This window comes from Rhinichthys klamathensis, unplaced genomic scaffold, assembly GCF_029890125.1.
Source record: "Rhinichthys klamathensis goyatoka isolate OS25496 unplaced genomic scaffold, OSU_Roscu_1.1 h1tg000015l_1, whole genome shotgun sequence".
Lineage (NCBI taxonomy): Eukaryota > Metazoa > Chordata > Actinopteri > Cypriniformes > Leuciscidae > Rhinichthys > Rhinichthys klamathensis.
In genome coordinates this window covers 1,601,755-1,616,187 of record NW_026606567.1, presented here as the reverse complement: position 1 = coordinate 1,616,187, position 14,433 = coordinate 1,601,755, and the positions used below count along the sequence as shown (strand labels likewise).

Genomic DNA, 14,433 nt, shown 5'->3' with positions numbered 1-14,433 from the left:
CGATCGCTCTGCTCCCAGGAGTTCTGGAGAGGGTTCGCCGGGACGGGCTCAGTCTCCTGCTTATAGCCCCGTTCTGGCCGGCCCGAGTATGGTTTTCGGACCTAGTGTCTCTCCTCGACGGCTCTCCCCTAGAGATACCGATCAGGAGAGACCTGCTCTCTCAGGCGAGTGGGTCGATCCTTCACCCCCGTCCAGAGCTATGGAGGCTGTGGGCTTGGCCTCTGAGGGGGCCCAGCTCATAGATTCTGGTCTCTCGGCTGAGGTCGTTGAGACCATCCTCCAATCCAGAGCTCCCTCCACGAGGAAGTTATATGCCGCGAGGTGGAAGCTTTTCACCTCTTGGTGTGGAGAGCGCCAGCAGGACCCAGTTAACTGCCCGGTTGGTACAGTGCTGGATTTCCTGCAGGACCGTCTCTCCACAGGGTTATCCCACTCCACACTGAAGGTGTATGTGGCGGCCTTAGCTGCTTACCACGCCCCTTCAAGTGGAGGTTCCCTCGGGAAACACCCACTTATATCTCGCTTCCTTCGTGGCACCCTGAGGCTGAGGCCTGCAGTTCGCACAAGGGTACCAGCTTGGGATCTGGCCATCGTCTTAGAAGGTCTCTCCCTTGCTCCTTTTGAGCCCATCGAGGAAGTTTCGGAAAAGTTTCTTACTCTTAAGACTATCCTTCTTCTTGCTATTTCATCTCTAAAAAGGATTGGTGATATTCAAGCACTTTCGGTGGCTCCCTCGTGCCTGGAATTTGCTCCTGGTATGGTTAAGGCCTTTCTCTGTACGAGACCAGGTTATGTTCCTAAGGTGCCGACTACTTTGGTTAGACCTATAGTTCTGCAGGTTTTCTGTCCTCCGCCTTTTCTGACGTCAGACCAGAGGAAACTTAATTTGCTGTGCCCTGTTAGGGCTTTAGATGCGTATGTCCACAGAGCTTCTCTGTGGAGGAGATCGGAACAACTGTTTGTCTGTTTTGGGCCACCTAAGAGAGGGTGTCCTGCATCTAAGCAAAGGATGAGCAAGTGGGTGGTCGAGGCTATCTCGCTTGCTTACGGTTCGGCCCATCAGCCTTCACCTTTGGCTGTAAGGGCTCATTCCACCAGGAGTATGGCTGCCTCTACAGCTCTTCTTTCAGGAGCTTCTCTTCAGGACGTTTGTGATGCGGCAGGCTGGTCCTCACCGCACACTTTCGTCAGATTTTATTCCCTTGACCTTAGCTCCACTCCCGGGGCTCAGGTTCTCTCGTCGGCTTGTGTCTCCTAATGACACACGACGGGGATTTGGTCGTATGGGGATGTGGGTATTGCGTTCCCACTGCGATTACACGCAGCGGTAGTCCCTGAAGGGGAACGTCCCGGGTTACGTATGTAACCCTAGTTCCCCGAAGGGACGGACGCTGCGTGTCCTGCCATACTCTCGGCATCCCCTTGGGTCGCTGCTTCAGTGACTTTTAAGCTGGCGTGTTGTGTGCTCAGGGGATATTTATAGCTTCCTGGTCTATGACGTCACTCGCCGTACGCTCTTTCTCTCCATTGACTGATTTCATTCATGCTTCAGACGCGTCACGCTGGGGGCGTTCCCACTGCGATTACACGCAGCGTCCGTCCCTTCGGGGAACTAGGGTTACATACGTAACCCGGGACGTTTTCACTCCCACAAAACAATTTTACAGTAAAATGTATTGCCTTTTAATATATATATATATATACATTCACGCATCCTAAATCTTTTTTTACTGTACAGTACCCTTCAAAAATTTGGGGTCGTCAGATTTTTACATTGTTACAAAATATTTATTTTTCAAATAAAAAATGCTTGTTGAACTTTCTATTCATCAAAGAATCCTGAACAAAAAGTGTCACGGTTTCCACAAATTAAATATTACGCAGCACAACTGTTGTAAACATTGATTATAACAATAAGTTACGCATCAAGGAGCATCAAATAATCATGTTAGGATGACTTCTGAAGGATCATGTGACACTGAAGACTGGAGTAATGATGCTGAAAATTCAGCTTTGCCATCACAGGAATAAATTACATTTTAAAATATATTAAAAAAGAGAAGTTATTTTAAATTGTCATAATCTATATTACTGTTTTACTGTATTTCTGATCTAATAAACAAAGCCTTGGTAAGCATGAGAGACTTTAAAAACATTTAAAAATCGTACCAACCCCAAACTTTTGAAGTATATACGGTAACTTATAGCATTTTTACATTATCTTTCCATTAAAATGAACATTTTACAGTGTGTGGTCAAAAATGTACTTTCGAAAAGCCAAAGCAAGATATTCAACAAAAACACTGAAAAATAGAGTAATTTATTTTAGATATGAACCATGCCTTGGTCCAATATAATTCATCAAGTTTTGTACAGTGATAGTCACCTCACAGAGAACAAGACAGGAGATAATGTGAAGCATGATCATCGTAATTTTCAACTCCTTTAAAATAGTTTCCACATAAGACTGCTGTTGTTCTTCTTAAGTTAGAGTATAAAACCAATCGATTATAAATAAAGCATACATACACGTAAGCATGTGTACACAATGTCAAACTGTGAACCGTAAAAACACATTCTACAATATATTCAGAGAAATACATACAATTGTATTGTCATTTGAAAGAGCAGACAGCCTCAGAGCAACAGACCCCGAACGTGAGACTGATTCGAAGATGTGTGTGACTCAACTGACAGTGTGACGTCAGTCCATAAGGCTCATTTGCTTAAGATGAGGTTTTAATGTGCACTACCTATAGAAGATGTTGACCCACACAGTATCTTACAGATTTGGATGTGCACAGACATTTTGAAGCGATCGCTTTTGAATGTTAATGTCTTTTCTTTTCCCAAAAAGCATTATTATACCCTCAAAGACATCCAGATGTGACATCCTTTGCTAACATAAATGCAGCTGGTCTTAGCGAATCCTTTGGAAATTCCATTTCACTATAACATTTCTTTTCTGCTCTTTAGTGTTAAAGTTCAGTTGGTCTCAGGGTACGTTTACACGACATCCGTGAAAACGACTAAAAGCGCTGTATTATTCTTCCAGGCAAGTAGTTGGCGATGTCACTTTGTAAAGAAACACTACGTGCCTATAGATTGAACACGTGATACGCATACTCGCATACGCGTGAACTAATTCGTGTTTTTGTAGTTTACACAGTGATGATAACGGTATTGTTTTCAAAAACGTGCACTTTGAAACCCATTTTCAAATTTGCGTTTTCAGGACCCCAAAACGCGGTTGTCGTGTTCAAAACGCATAACAAGTTTCCCATTTTTAGTTGAAAACAGTCGTGTAAACAGCCCATAAGAAGCAGAAAAAACTCCCTCAGAGACTGACAAATTCACAGTTGTTATATTTTGTGTAATGCAAATGCATGATTAATGCATGAATATATTTTGAATTATTTGATTATATCTTGGGAATATGGTATTTTTCCATGAAGCAACTCTGTTCTCAAATCGTTTTGCTAACATTTAAATTAAGTTATGAAATCTTTTTTTCTAAAATGCTCTCTGAATGTTCGAAACGTCCAGTTTTTTAAAAACATTTTTAAAACAACTTTTTCTTGGAAAACATAACTTTTGAATGTTATCAGAATATTCTGAAACAAGTAGTAACATTTAAAAAAAATGTTAAACGAAAATTCGACTAAATCGTTTCAGAAAAAAAAAAAATTCAATGAACAATGTATAAATAATGTTTTTGTACTAACATTTTGGAGAACATTATTAAAGACCAGATAACTATGAATGAACATTCTGGAGGAACGTTTGTTCATAACTTTGAGAAAACCCGAAGATTAGCTAAAGAAACTGAGAAATGTCCCTGTTAGCTAGTACTAAATTATAGATGTGATCCTCCACAAACTATACAAAAAGTTTGACCCAATCCTATCCATAAATACTGCAGAATAAATTGGATTATTCACTGAGCCACATTCCCATCCCAAATGTATCACAATTCGATGAAAATAATGAAAAGATGGTAGCGCATCTTCCTTTGCAACATCTCCTTGGTTGGACATAAGCAATATAAGCAAAAAATAAATAAAAAATGTTCTGTATGAATCATACAGAAATTCCATACTTTTCCCTTCTCAAAGTTTGTTGTTGTCTAAGAAGCAGAATGTTCTCTTTTTCTTCCGTTTCAACAGACCGACATTGCTACAAACTCACAGTTGCAATGTTTTCCCTTCAGAAATAGTCTGTCATTGATTTCTGTGTGACTGACATCGAAGCGATATCACAAAAACAGAATTATAAAGATAAGCGCTTTGGAAATCGGCAGCATTATGTGAAATGCAGTTTGTTCTCATCACTTTAAAACATTTACATTGGGCTCCAACAGTCTGAGACCACTACTGTTGCCCTTGCTTCGCCCTTAAATATTTCAAAAATACTAAAACTTAAATGAACCTTGGAAAAAATTCTCAGAATTTAGGACTCCGCTATATATGCAGTCAGTTTTTTTAAATATTTAGGAAATTTTTCTGTATATCCACATTTTTTTTTTTAGTGACGGATGAAGTGAATATATTTTAAAATGTACAATCAACAAACCGATTTCCTTCAGAATGATTGTCTGTTTTAATGCTCTTGCACGCACATATAAACCCACAATACACCTGCACACCCGGCCAAAAAAAGCAGCTGTTGATGTCCGACACGGTTGCAGCAAGAAAAAAAACAACAAAAAAACAGAACAGACCAATAACACTGCAGGAGTCCCTCCCATGCGTGTTGTCATTGGAATGAGAGTCTTGTATCAAACAAACGAAGAGAATCCTGTGGCCGGGACCTGGGCGGAGGTGCCCAGGCTGCTAGGGGGCCTGTACAGGGTGTGCTGGCTGTGGGTGTCAGAGGACAGCAGTGACGGGGTGGGAGTCCGGCTCCCCTTGGGCCTGAACAGGGTGCCCTGGCCCTGGGGCTGCGGGGAGGGATTGCTGTGGGGTAGCAGAGGTGGTAACGGTGGCAGCGGAGGCGGGTGGGGTCGGGACTCCTGTTCTGCCACCGAGTCGGGCTGGGCGTAGCCGTACGCCGGAGGCCGAGAGACGCCCTTCTGTTGCCGGCGCCAGGAATTATAGTAGGTGGGGTCACTGATGTAGTGGTTGACGAACGAGTGGGTCTTCTGCCGGTTTGGATCCAACTCGTACTCGCTGTCGCTGCCCTGTAATTGAATAAGAAAGAAATATTCTGTTATACATTACCTTCACTTTTTGTAATAGCCTGTACTTGAACTGTGCATTGTGGCACTTTTTAATTCGGATAAAAGCCAAGGATGCATTAAATTGATCAAGAGTGACAGTAAAGACATTTACAGTACATTGTTACAAAAGATTTATATATGTTTTTTAAAAATAGCTGTTCCCTTTCGTTCGGGAACTCCTACGTCTCGTTGGAGGAGTTTCCAACGAATTGGGATCATGCTAGGGAGACCAATTGCCTTCGAGTGAACTAAAACGAGCCAATGAACATTGGCATGCAGGACTTGCATCCCACGCCCCGCCTGCCAGTGCGGGAATAAAGCGGAAGCGAGTGCACACACATATGCTTTTTGCTTCGGAGCCGACCGGTTGTGTCCTCTGAGTGGATGAGACAACGAGTCTCTGTTTACCGAGACCTCTCTGTGTTGGTGTGACGGTGCTTCCCTAGATTTTATAGCCTCCGTGTTGAACCTGTTTCCTCCCGTGAACTCGCTACGGCCAGTAGCGAGAGGAATTAGGTCATGTCGGCTTGCTATGGCATTCCCGCCCCATGGGCCGGATACGTGCGTCTTTTTGCTCCGTTGGTTCCCCAACATACGGTTAACCTCGTGAGTTCCTCCATCACCCCTCCGGCACCAGGCGAGGCTGTTCGCCCGGCGCCAGGTCTATTACCTCTCGTAGAGTTGTTATTAGACTGGGTGGCCTTACAGTGGTCCCTTTGGCGACCCATTTTTTCCACGTTCCAGCTACCCTCCGGGTTAGCTCCGTGTCTTTCCCTCGACAGACCTGTTCTGTAGTCCCTGCTGAGTACGCTCCCACCCCTCGGGCTGGGACTACCTCAGGGACTGCCACATGTTTCACTACCCCACAGGCTAGTACATATGTATATTCCAGTGCCTCCCTTCGGGCGGGCAGGGGCTCTGAAGCATTCCCTCCTACAGGCTGGGCACGCTTCCCCAGTGTTATCCAAATCCACTGAGCGGGTCTTGCAGAACAGCAGTGTGATCCTTCCTAGCTAGCTCCTGCCGTAAAGAAAACTATTAAACTGCTTTGGCGTGAAGCTAAGTTGGGCGCTGGAAGGGGCCAGCACCATGGCGTTTTATTAGGGATCCCAATTCGTTGGAAACTCCTCCGACGAGACGTAGGAGTTCCCGAACGAAAGGGAACGTCTCGGTTACATATGGTAACTCTCGTTCCCTGAGGAGGGAACGGAGACGTCTCGTCCCGTCGCCATGCTTGCTGTACCTTCGCGGAGGACTGGACACCGTCCGGCTCCTCAGCGAAAAGCATATGTGTGTGCGCTTGCTTCCGCTTTATACCCGCACTGGCAGGCGGGGCGTGGAATGCAAGTCCTGCATGCCAATGTTCATTGGCTCGTTTTAGTTCACTCGAAGGCAATTGGTCTCCCTAGCGTGATCCCAATTCGTTGGAAACTCCTCCGATGAGACGTCTCCGTTCCCTCCTCAGGGAACAAGGGTTACCATACGTAACCGAGACGTTTTCAACATTGATAATGATAAGAAATGTTTCTTGAGCATCAAATCATCATATTAGAATGATTTCTGAATTGTATTGAATTGTATTGTAATGGAATTCAAATTGTAAATTGTATGCATTACAATTTCCCCATTGGGTATTAAAATGGATCGATCTGTCTGTCTATCTGTCTGTCTGTCTATCTATCTGACACTGAAGACTGGAGTAATGATGCTGAAAATTCAGCTTCACCATCACAGGAATAAATTACATTTTAAAAATGTGTTAAATAGAAAAGAGTTATTTGGAATGATAATTCACAATATTACTGTTTTTACTGTATTGATCAAAATAATAAATGTAGCCTTGGTGAGCGAAATTATGATCTCAAACTTTTGAATGGTAGTGTACATGTAGAAAAATTAATTTCTTTACGAAATTGGAGGAATAATTGAATCAAGGAATAATTTACCCAAACTGAGAATTGTCATTTTTACTGTTACTTTTATACTTTTATATGAAACACAAAAGGGTACATAGGGCGCCATTAGGGTGAAATTAAATATGAGCTATTGTTTTAATGAGAGGGATATGAGCAACTACTCTACAGATTCCTATCATCAGCACTGCTCTACTAGACTACTAGACACAAACTACAGCCTCACCCAAAACTCGGAGGAGCAGTGATCTTATATGAAAACATAAGCGCCTCCTGAAAGGGCAAAAAACATTATTTACAGAACCTCACAGATGACAAATCAAAATCATAATAAGTAACGATGACAGATGGTTCTCAGAAATGCTCTACTCAAACTGTAGCTGTCAGAGAGGGACTGAATTAAAACCCACATCGCTTGTTTACGATGACATTATGCTAAATTGTGGCATGGTGGGGGGGTTTTCTTTGAAGGAGGAATGTTATTATAGTTTGGGTACCCAACAAAAAGCTCCCAGTGGGATTGTGGGAGGAAAGACAAATGCTCAAAACAAAGAGGAGTGCCCCCTACTTTCTCACAGCTTGGGACAAATGATTCACTAATCCCCATGACACTTTAAGCCCCAGTTTCATAGTTACTGTATCAAATACTGCAAACATGAAAATTTCAGACATGAGAAACATTTTAAGCCATTTTCCCTTCCTTTCCAGGCAATGCATAGAAATGAGACCAGCTAGTCTGGAATGAGGTGAGCAGTTTGTAAAAGAAAGGTCATTCTTATCATCATTCATTTTTAATGTGTTTGTAGAAATAATGGTTCAGCTTAAATAAATGGCATTTTGAAGGCTCATAGGAACATGTTCTCATTTTCATTGCTCTTTTAAGAGATTTAAGGAAGTTCTCTGCTTTTGTTTCTTTTAAGTATCAACTTTGTCTCTTCTAAAATTCAGACAAATGAATTGCTGATGTACAGTAAAAGGAGTGATATTCTTGAGATCTCTAGAGGAGACAGGTGAGATTACTAGGGTTTTTTTTTTTTTGGTCAGGAGAAGCCTAAGAGGCAGAAGACTTAAAGGATTAGTTCACTTTAAAATTAAAATTAGCCCATGATTTACTCGCCCTCAAGCCATCCTAGGTGTATATGACTTTCTTCTTTCAGACAAATACAATCAGAGTAATGTTAAAAAATATCCTGGCTCTTCCAAGTTTTATAATGGCAGTGGATTGCAACCAACAGATTGAAGCTTAAAAGTGTGCATCCATCCATCGTAAAGGAACTCGGCTCGTTTCCTATTTAACACGTCACAAGGTAAAATTTCTAACTTGCCCCTAATGCGCAACTTACGAAACGTATGACGTCAGAAATAGCGTAGTACGTCACGTCATCATGGCGTAGCGTAAATATTAGCAGTACATCGCATTACTCGCATAAGTTGCGCTTTAGACTTAAGTGGAATCCGTATGTTGGTTTGGCCAACATACGGATTCTAGTTATTTTAGAAGAAGTTATTTTAGAAGCTAGTTATTTTACTTTATAAAGTTTTAAATATGAATATTTTTCTTACACAAAACGCATGGCTTCGCTTCAGAAGGCCTTGATTAACCCCCGGGAGTCACGTGAAGTTCGATTATGACGGATGGATGCACGTTTTTGAGCTTCGATCTGTTGGTTGCAATCCACTGCCATTATAAAGCTTGGAAGAGAAAGGATATTTTTTTATATAACTCCGATTGTATTCGTCTGAAAGAAGAAATTCATATACACCTATGGCTTGAGGGTGAGTGAATTATAGGCTAATTTTTATTTGAAAGTGAACTACTCCTTGAAGCAATCATCTCCATTTGTTCTCCATTTAATCTCATTGCCGTCTTAGAAAAACAATCCAGATGTTAAAAAGACCCCTTCTGTGTGTTTTTTTCTTCCCTGTGGGGGATGGTCTGTAGTGTTTTGTGTGTTCAACACTTCATTTACAATGTTAAATGACATCCACAAGCCTGCTGACAAAAGAAAACATGTGAATGATAAACAATACAGTCAAGTGAATCGTTGTGTATTTAGGAGTGAAATGGGGTATTCAGTGAGAAAGATGCTAGACAGGACCTGATTTAGCAATTAATTGAATTGGAAACAGTGGGCATTTTATACCAGACTGAAGTCAGGCGGTTAGGGGGAGGGGTTGACAAATAAGAGGGATTTGTGTTGTCAGCCGAAACAGAAAGTCATTTCAAAGACATATTTGATTTTTTGTTTTTGTCTAAGAATAACATGCACTGATGAATCAAGGGCGATAAGATCCGCAACATGTTTTAAGACTGGTGCATTCTGATTCCAGAAAACAGATTAGTAAAAAAAAAAAAAAAAAAATTTGCCTTTTTGGGGTGAATCACCTGTGAATCAGACAGTTCGGAGGGCTTCTCGGTCAGGCTGCTGCTCTCAGCTGGGACCAAGTCATTGTACTTGATGCTGACATCTTCATCCGAGTAGTGCAGGCTGCCGGGACTGGGTCGCGGTGGAGATCTGGAGGACCAACACAGAGAAATCATTTACTAATTCACTGATGAAATGAAATCTCTGATGTTAAAGGGATAGTTGATAGATAAATGAAAATGGTGTCATCATTTACTCACCCTCGGGTTGTTCCAAACCTGTATGAATTTCTTTCTCCTGCTGAACACAAAAGAAGATATTTTGAAAATTATGGAAAACCAAACAGTTGACAAACTGTCTGGTTACCAGCATTCTTCAAAATACCTTCTTTTGTGTTCAGCAGGAGAAAGAAATTCATACAGGTTTGGAACAACCCGAGGGTGAGTAGATGACAGCATTTTCCTTTTTGGGTGAACTATCCCTTTAAGTTAAAATAGATCTTTCACAATATTACATTACATTACACTACAGGATTATCATGGCCAAAACGATTATGACTATAACGTCAAATTCATTTTTATATTGTGTTTTAACAAATATATAAATATAAAAATTCAAGTGTACGAATGCAGAAATAGTTTGTAACCATAAAAAGAGCAGTTTGTAAAGAGCAGTCAAAAAGAACTGTTGAACTATACACTTCCTCCAGACTGGGGTTTTTAACACCCCGTCTTTTTTTTTTACCAAATCCAAAAAACGTCCACATTGGTGAGCAAACTTTTTTGTGCGGGTAGAGTAAATTTTGTGGCGCAGTAGTAGCTACACACTGCATTGTCACCTTCTTTTTCATCTTTTTTTCTGTATTATGATGGGTGGCAACCAGCGTTAAGGTGCAATACCATGTTAGATGGTCAATAAGATTGCTACTGGTTACTAGGTTATTTACAATATTATCATATGTGTATTAACACAATATCAATATTTCATTTTTTAAATATAACGGTTTTACCTGTATATTGCAACAGCTCTAAATCAAGACATTTCATCCTGTTATTCACACCAAATTACTACATGGTTTAAAAATACTTGGAATTAAGTGCACAAATCATACGGGCCACTTTTCTGATACTTTCATGGTGCTTTTTCTTTGAAGCAGACTGTAAATAATCACTTGAATGTGGACTAGACTGTGTAGGAGTTTTAAAGACATCACAAGGAACTCATAAAAACCCAATGATGCAGCATCATCATGGATCAAAGCTGATTTTGATTGGATGAATACACTCATAGTGCAGTCTATACAGTCCAGGAGAAACAACAGATGATGAGACTTCTGAAGGGAAAGGGACAGGGAATCACCCACTCATTGGGTGCTACTGTGGACGAACTGTTAAAAGGGGTTGTGCTCGTTAAAAAAGAAGGTAGAAGGATCGCCGCATAGCAGGATGGGTTTACTTGATTTGCCATAATGAGGTCTGATATGCTCAAAGCCAAGGTCACTGGAGACATTAGCTTTTGAACTGAGGCTGCTAAGCTTCCCTTTACTTCAGTTGGCTTATAAATCAAGCTGAAATAACACACACAGGGAAAAACTTTAAAGAACCACACGGGGAACTAATGAGTAAAAAGAATATCTGATAGGCAAAAGGGTTTGTGAAAAACATGACATCCACTAGCAGATAGCATCAATAGCAAAACATATGAAGCTTTGTTCAACCTGAAAATGAACAAGAGGACCATGCGCGAGCTGTATACTAATGGAAAGCCTTGGTGGTGGAAGGGTTGTCCCGACAAAAATCGGGCCTCTGGGAATAAAGCAAGAGACCTAGGGGGAGGGGAGGGTTATGACATTGTATCTGTTTAAAATTCAGAGGAGGCTGAGGTTTGAGAAAGGTTGAAGCAGAGAGGCGGAGCCACTTCAAACAGCCCCCAACACCCCTCAGAAGCCAGAAAGGGGCTTCAATTATTCACGAGCGCCGAGGTCGTCCATTCTCCTTATCCATCCTAATCTCTCGCCTCGATCTCTTCCGTCGCATACCAAACCCTTTCCTTTTCTACCTCTATCAAAGATATCTCTCGTGGCTCAATCTTGATGCGAGCTCATTAGCAGGACTGCATCCAAAGTGGAAGTTCTTCACTGCACTCTTTGATCCCAAATCTGGGCCTCTGCAACTGGGCAGAGGACCAGCACAAACCCCCTAGCACATTCCAGTATAATGGGCGCAGAGCGGCTTCTCTAATTACCACCAGAGGAAGCTTGAAGCAGACCCATCCCTTCATCCAATCACGTTAAGTAGCCTTCAAACTCCTTCGTAAAGAAACTACATTAGAAAACTGTAGACCATAAGTGTACACTGTTCATGCAAATATGTTCAAATCTAAAGTGTCTGCAGAAGTCCTGAAGCAGGACGTGAACTACAGAATGGTTTGAGGGAGGTCTGACCCCGCCAATTAAGGCTTGAATGGCTTCAAAGGATGTGATACATGTACTAAACTGTTTTAATTCTACATATTACATTGAAAGTTTTCAAACAATGTTTGACAAGGTTAGTGAAAATATGCAACCTGGTCACATTCGCCCAATGAGCTAATTATAGCAACAGCAGTCGCTCAAGCTTTTCGAATACATTGGCCATTTAATTTCTCTTTCTGCAAGCGTCACACTGTGTAGCTCCACCCACCATGAAATCTCATTGGTCCAAAATCGTGGTCCACCTAATTGCAAACTAAACAGCAAATATCCTCTGATTGGCTTGCAGTGTGTAAACATGTTGGATCGCAACTGGTTAGAAAACAGTGTTATGATCTGTATCAGACAATAAAGACAAAACCTACATGCTGTCATTAATAATCAATTTATTGTAGATAATAAGGGGTTCAAAGTTGTGGCTGACATTTGGCTAAATGTGCAAGAAGTGACAAAAGATATTTTGGGTTGCCTGTGGCAAGCCTCAAAAAAAAAAAAATGTCATTGATAACGTACTGTCTTTTAAATCTTTCTCTTAGTCCTTGAGCAACCGGGGAGACGGTATGACCATCATGAATCTCATCGCTGATCTCAGCGCAAGAGCATGTGTCGAAAGATGCTTTGTTGAAGCAGCTTACATAAATAGTACATTTCTACAGAATGCACTTTGAATGTCAATAAGACACAAATGAGGGAGGTCCGAGTGGTCCAACTTCCACAGTCTGGTGTGTTCTTTCAGCTGACAGATTGCAGTTGGAAATTTGAAAAGAGCGACTGTCATTAAAATCCATGCCAACTCAATCCATTTAATGGATGCCTGAAGTAGAATTTAAATCAACGGCTCGGCCAAAGCTCTGTGTGTGGACAGAATACATTCCTCTCTGGCTCTTTGTTTGTAGCAATTTGGGAATTAAAGCCATTGTGCAAATAATGTCCTGAACAGCATACTGGCAAGAACATTTCCAGAAAAAACATCACAATAGCACTATTTCAATATATATATATTCAGTTAGAAGAGCTGCAGGCTCTCTGTGAAGTGATACCACTGTATATGTATACAATGGATGGAAATCATGTTTCATGCATATATACTAACCGGGTGTAGATTCCATTCTTACGGCAGAAGGAATTTTTGACAGAGAGTCGACGGTTGTTGAGCTCCAGGGCAGGGAAGCGTCCTTCATCCAGCCGCACCATCTCTCCATGGGATAGGGGCAGAGATGTGCAGTTCGAGTGTGCACCTACAGACAGAAGATATGAAGACAATCGATGAGGATCATGACCACTGTGGCGGCAATCACATCTATCCATCCTAAATTCAACTGACCATATAGCCTAACTACACATAGATAAAATACATAAAAACATCACCGTATTTTTATGTAAATACATATCTCACTTGCTCCAACAACTTTTTGGGCCTACCAGCCTAGATCTCCAACGGCTACTCTCTCGTGGTATGCCTCTGGGTTTGGCCTTGTTGTGTACTTGACCATGGCAGCTAGGCAAGTCAAATCTCACTAGGTCATCCAGCACACATCTACTAAAGTCAGAAGACCTCTGATCTCAAAGGCTCAGAGTCTAACTGAAGTGTGATTTCATGGAGGTGAGAGAGCAGTGACCTCTCCGCCTAGATGGACAGTGTGATCTCCCACCTTGCAGAACTTCTGGCCTCACTGGATTTCAGTTAAACAAACCGGCACCAATAGATCAGCACCAAACGGGGCCAGGCGGGTTGGGGAGTATCTTGAGAGAAGCCCTTTGTGTCCTACACAAACACTTCCCTTGTGCTATTCACACATCCAAAACCCTGTTGACTGACCCTGGCACAGCACTAAACGCTGACCGAGCTCAGCGGCAGCCATGTGAGAATCCCAACCACTCTCAAAGATCAGCACGCAACTTGACCTCCCCAGTACTCTAAACAGAAACATGCAACATGCATGGAGCCCACAGTCAGTAACCACCTCATGCAAATTGCACACAAAACTAGAAAGGAATTTATTGATCTGACAAGTTCTAATCTAACTGGTTGGCTTTATGCAACTTCTAGGAAAAAATGCACTTGTTTTTTTAATCAATCCAACTGGAAATAAAGAGTTAGGTCAGTCATAAAGGCTCATTTTTAACACACCAAGCCGTTCAACACCATCACCCCTAGTTTCCACAGCTTTAAGGGTTTGTGGTCCAGTCTGCAACTGGCAAAACCACTGAGTTTTGTTTGGAACTCAAGAATAGTGAGAAAAGACTTGACGGTCCCTTTCTTTCCCAAGCTGAGAGAAGACATGAGATGATGAGTGATGTAATTTTGCTTGAGGCAGCAGACCGCCTCCCTCCGAGGCAGCAAAATGAGTCAGCAATCATTTTGATAGTAATGACCACAACCAAATGAAGCAAACACACACTGCTATTGATTGTTTGTGCATCTCTCAAGTGGAAAATCACTTTTTCCCAGAGCACTATGGCGAT

The 14,433-nt window shown here is 41.9% G+C and overlaps 1 protein-coding gene across 4 annotated transcripts in view; it reads right to left on the bottom strand.

Annotated features, from left to right (window-relative positions):
• Window positions 1-4,705: 4,705 nt before the first annotated feature.
• The window catches only part of sdk2a (sidekick cell adhesion molecule 2a), a 140,347-nt gene continuing 130,619 nt past the window's right edge, over window positions 4,706-14,433 (bottom strand). For all 4 annotated transcript variants that reach the window (XM_056272437.1, XM_056272446.1, XM_056272454.1 and 1 more), the window contains 3 exons: window positions 13,061-13,205; window positions 9,518-9,647; window positions 4,706-5,179 (listed from right to left, as the gene is read on the bottom strand). In XM_056272437.1, coding sequence (XP_056128412.1) covers window positions 4,778-5,179; window positions 9,518-9,647; window positions 13,061-13,205 — 677 coding nt within the window. In that variant the 3' untranslated portion in view covers window positions 4,706-4,777. The remainder of the gene's footprint in view (window positions 5,180-9,517; window positions 9,648-13,060; window positions 13,206-14,433) is intronic.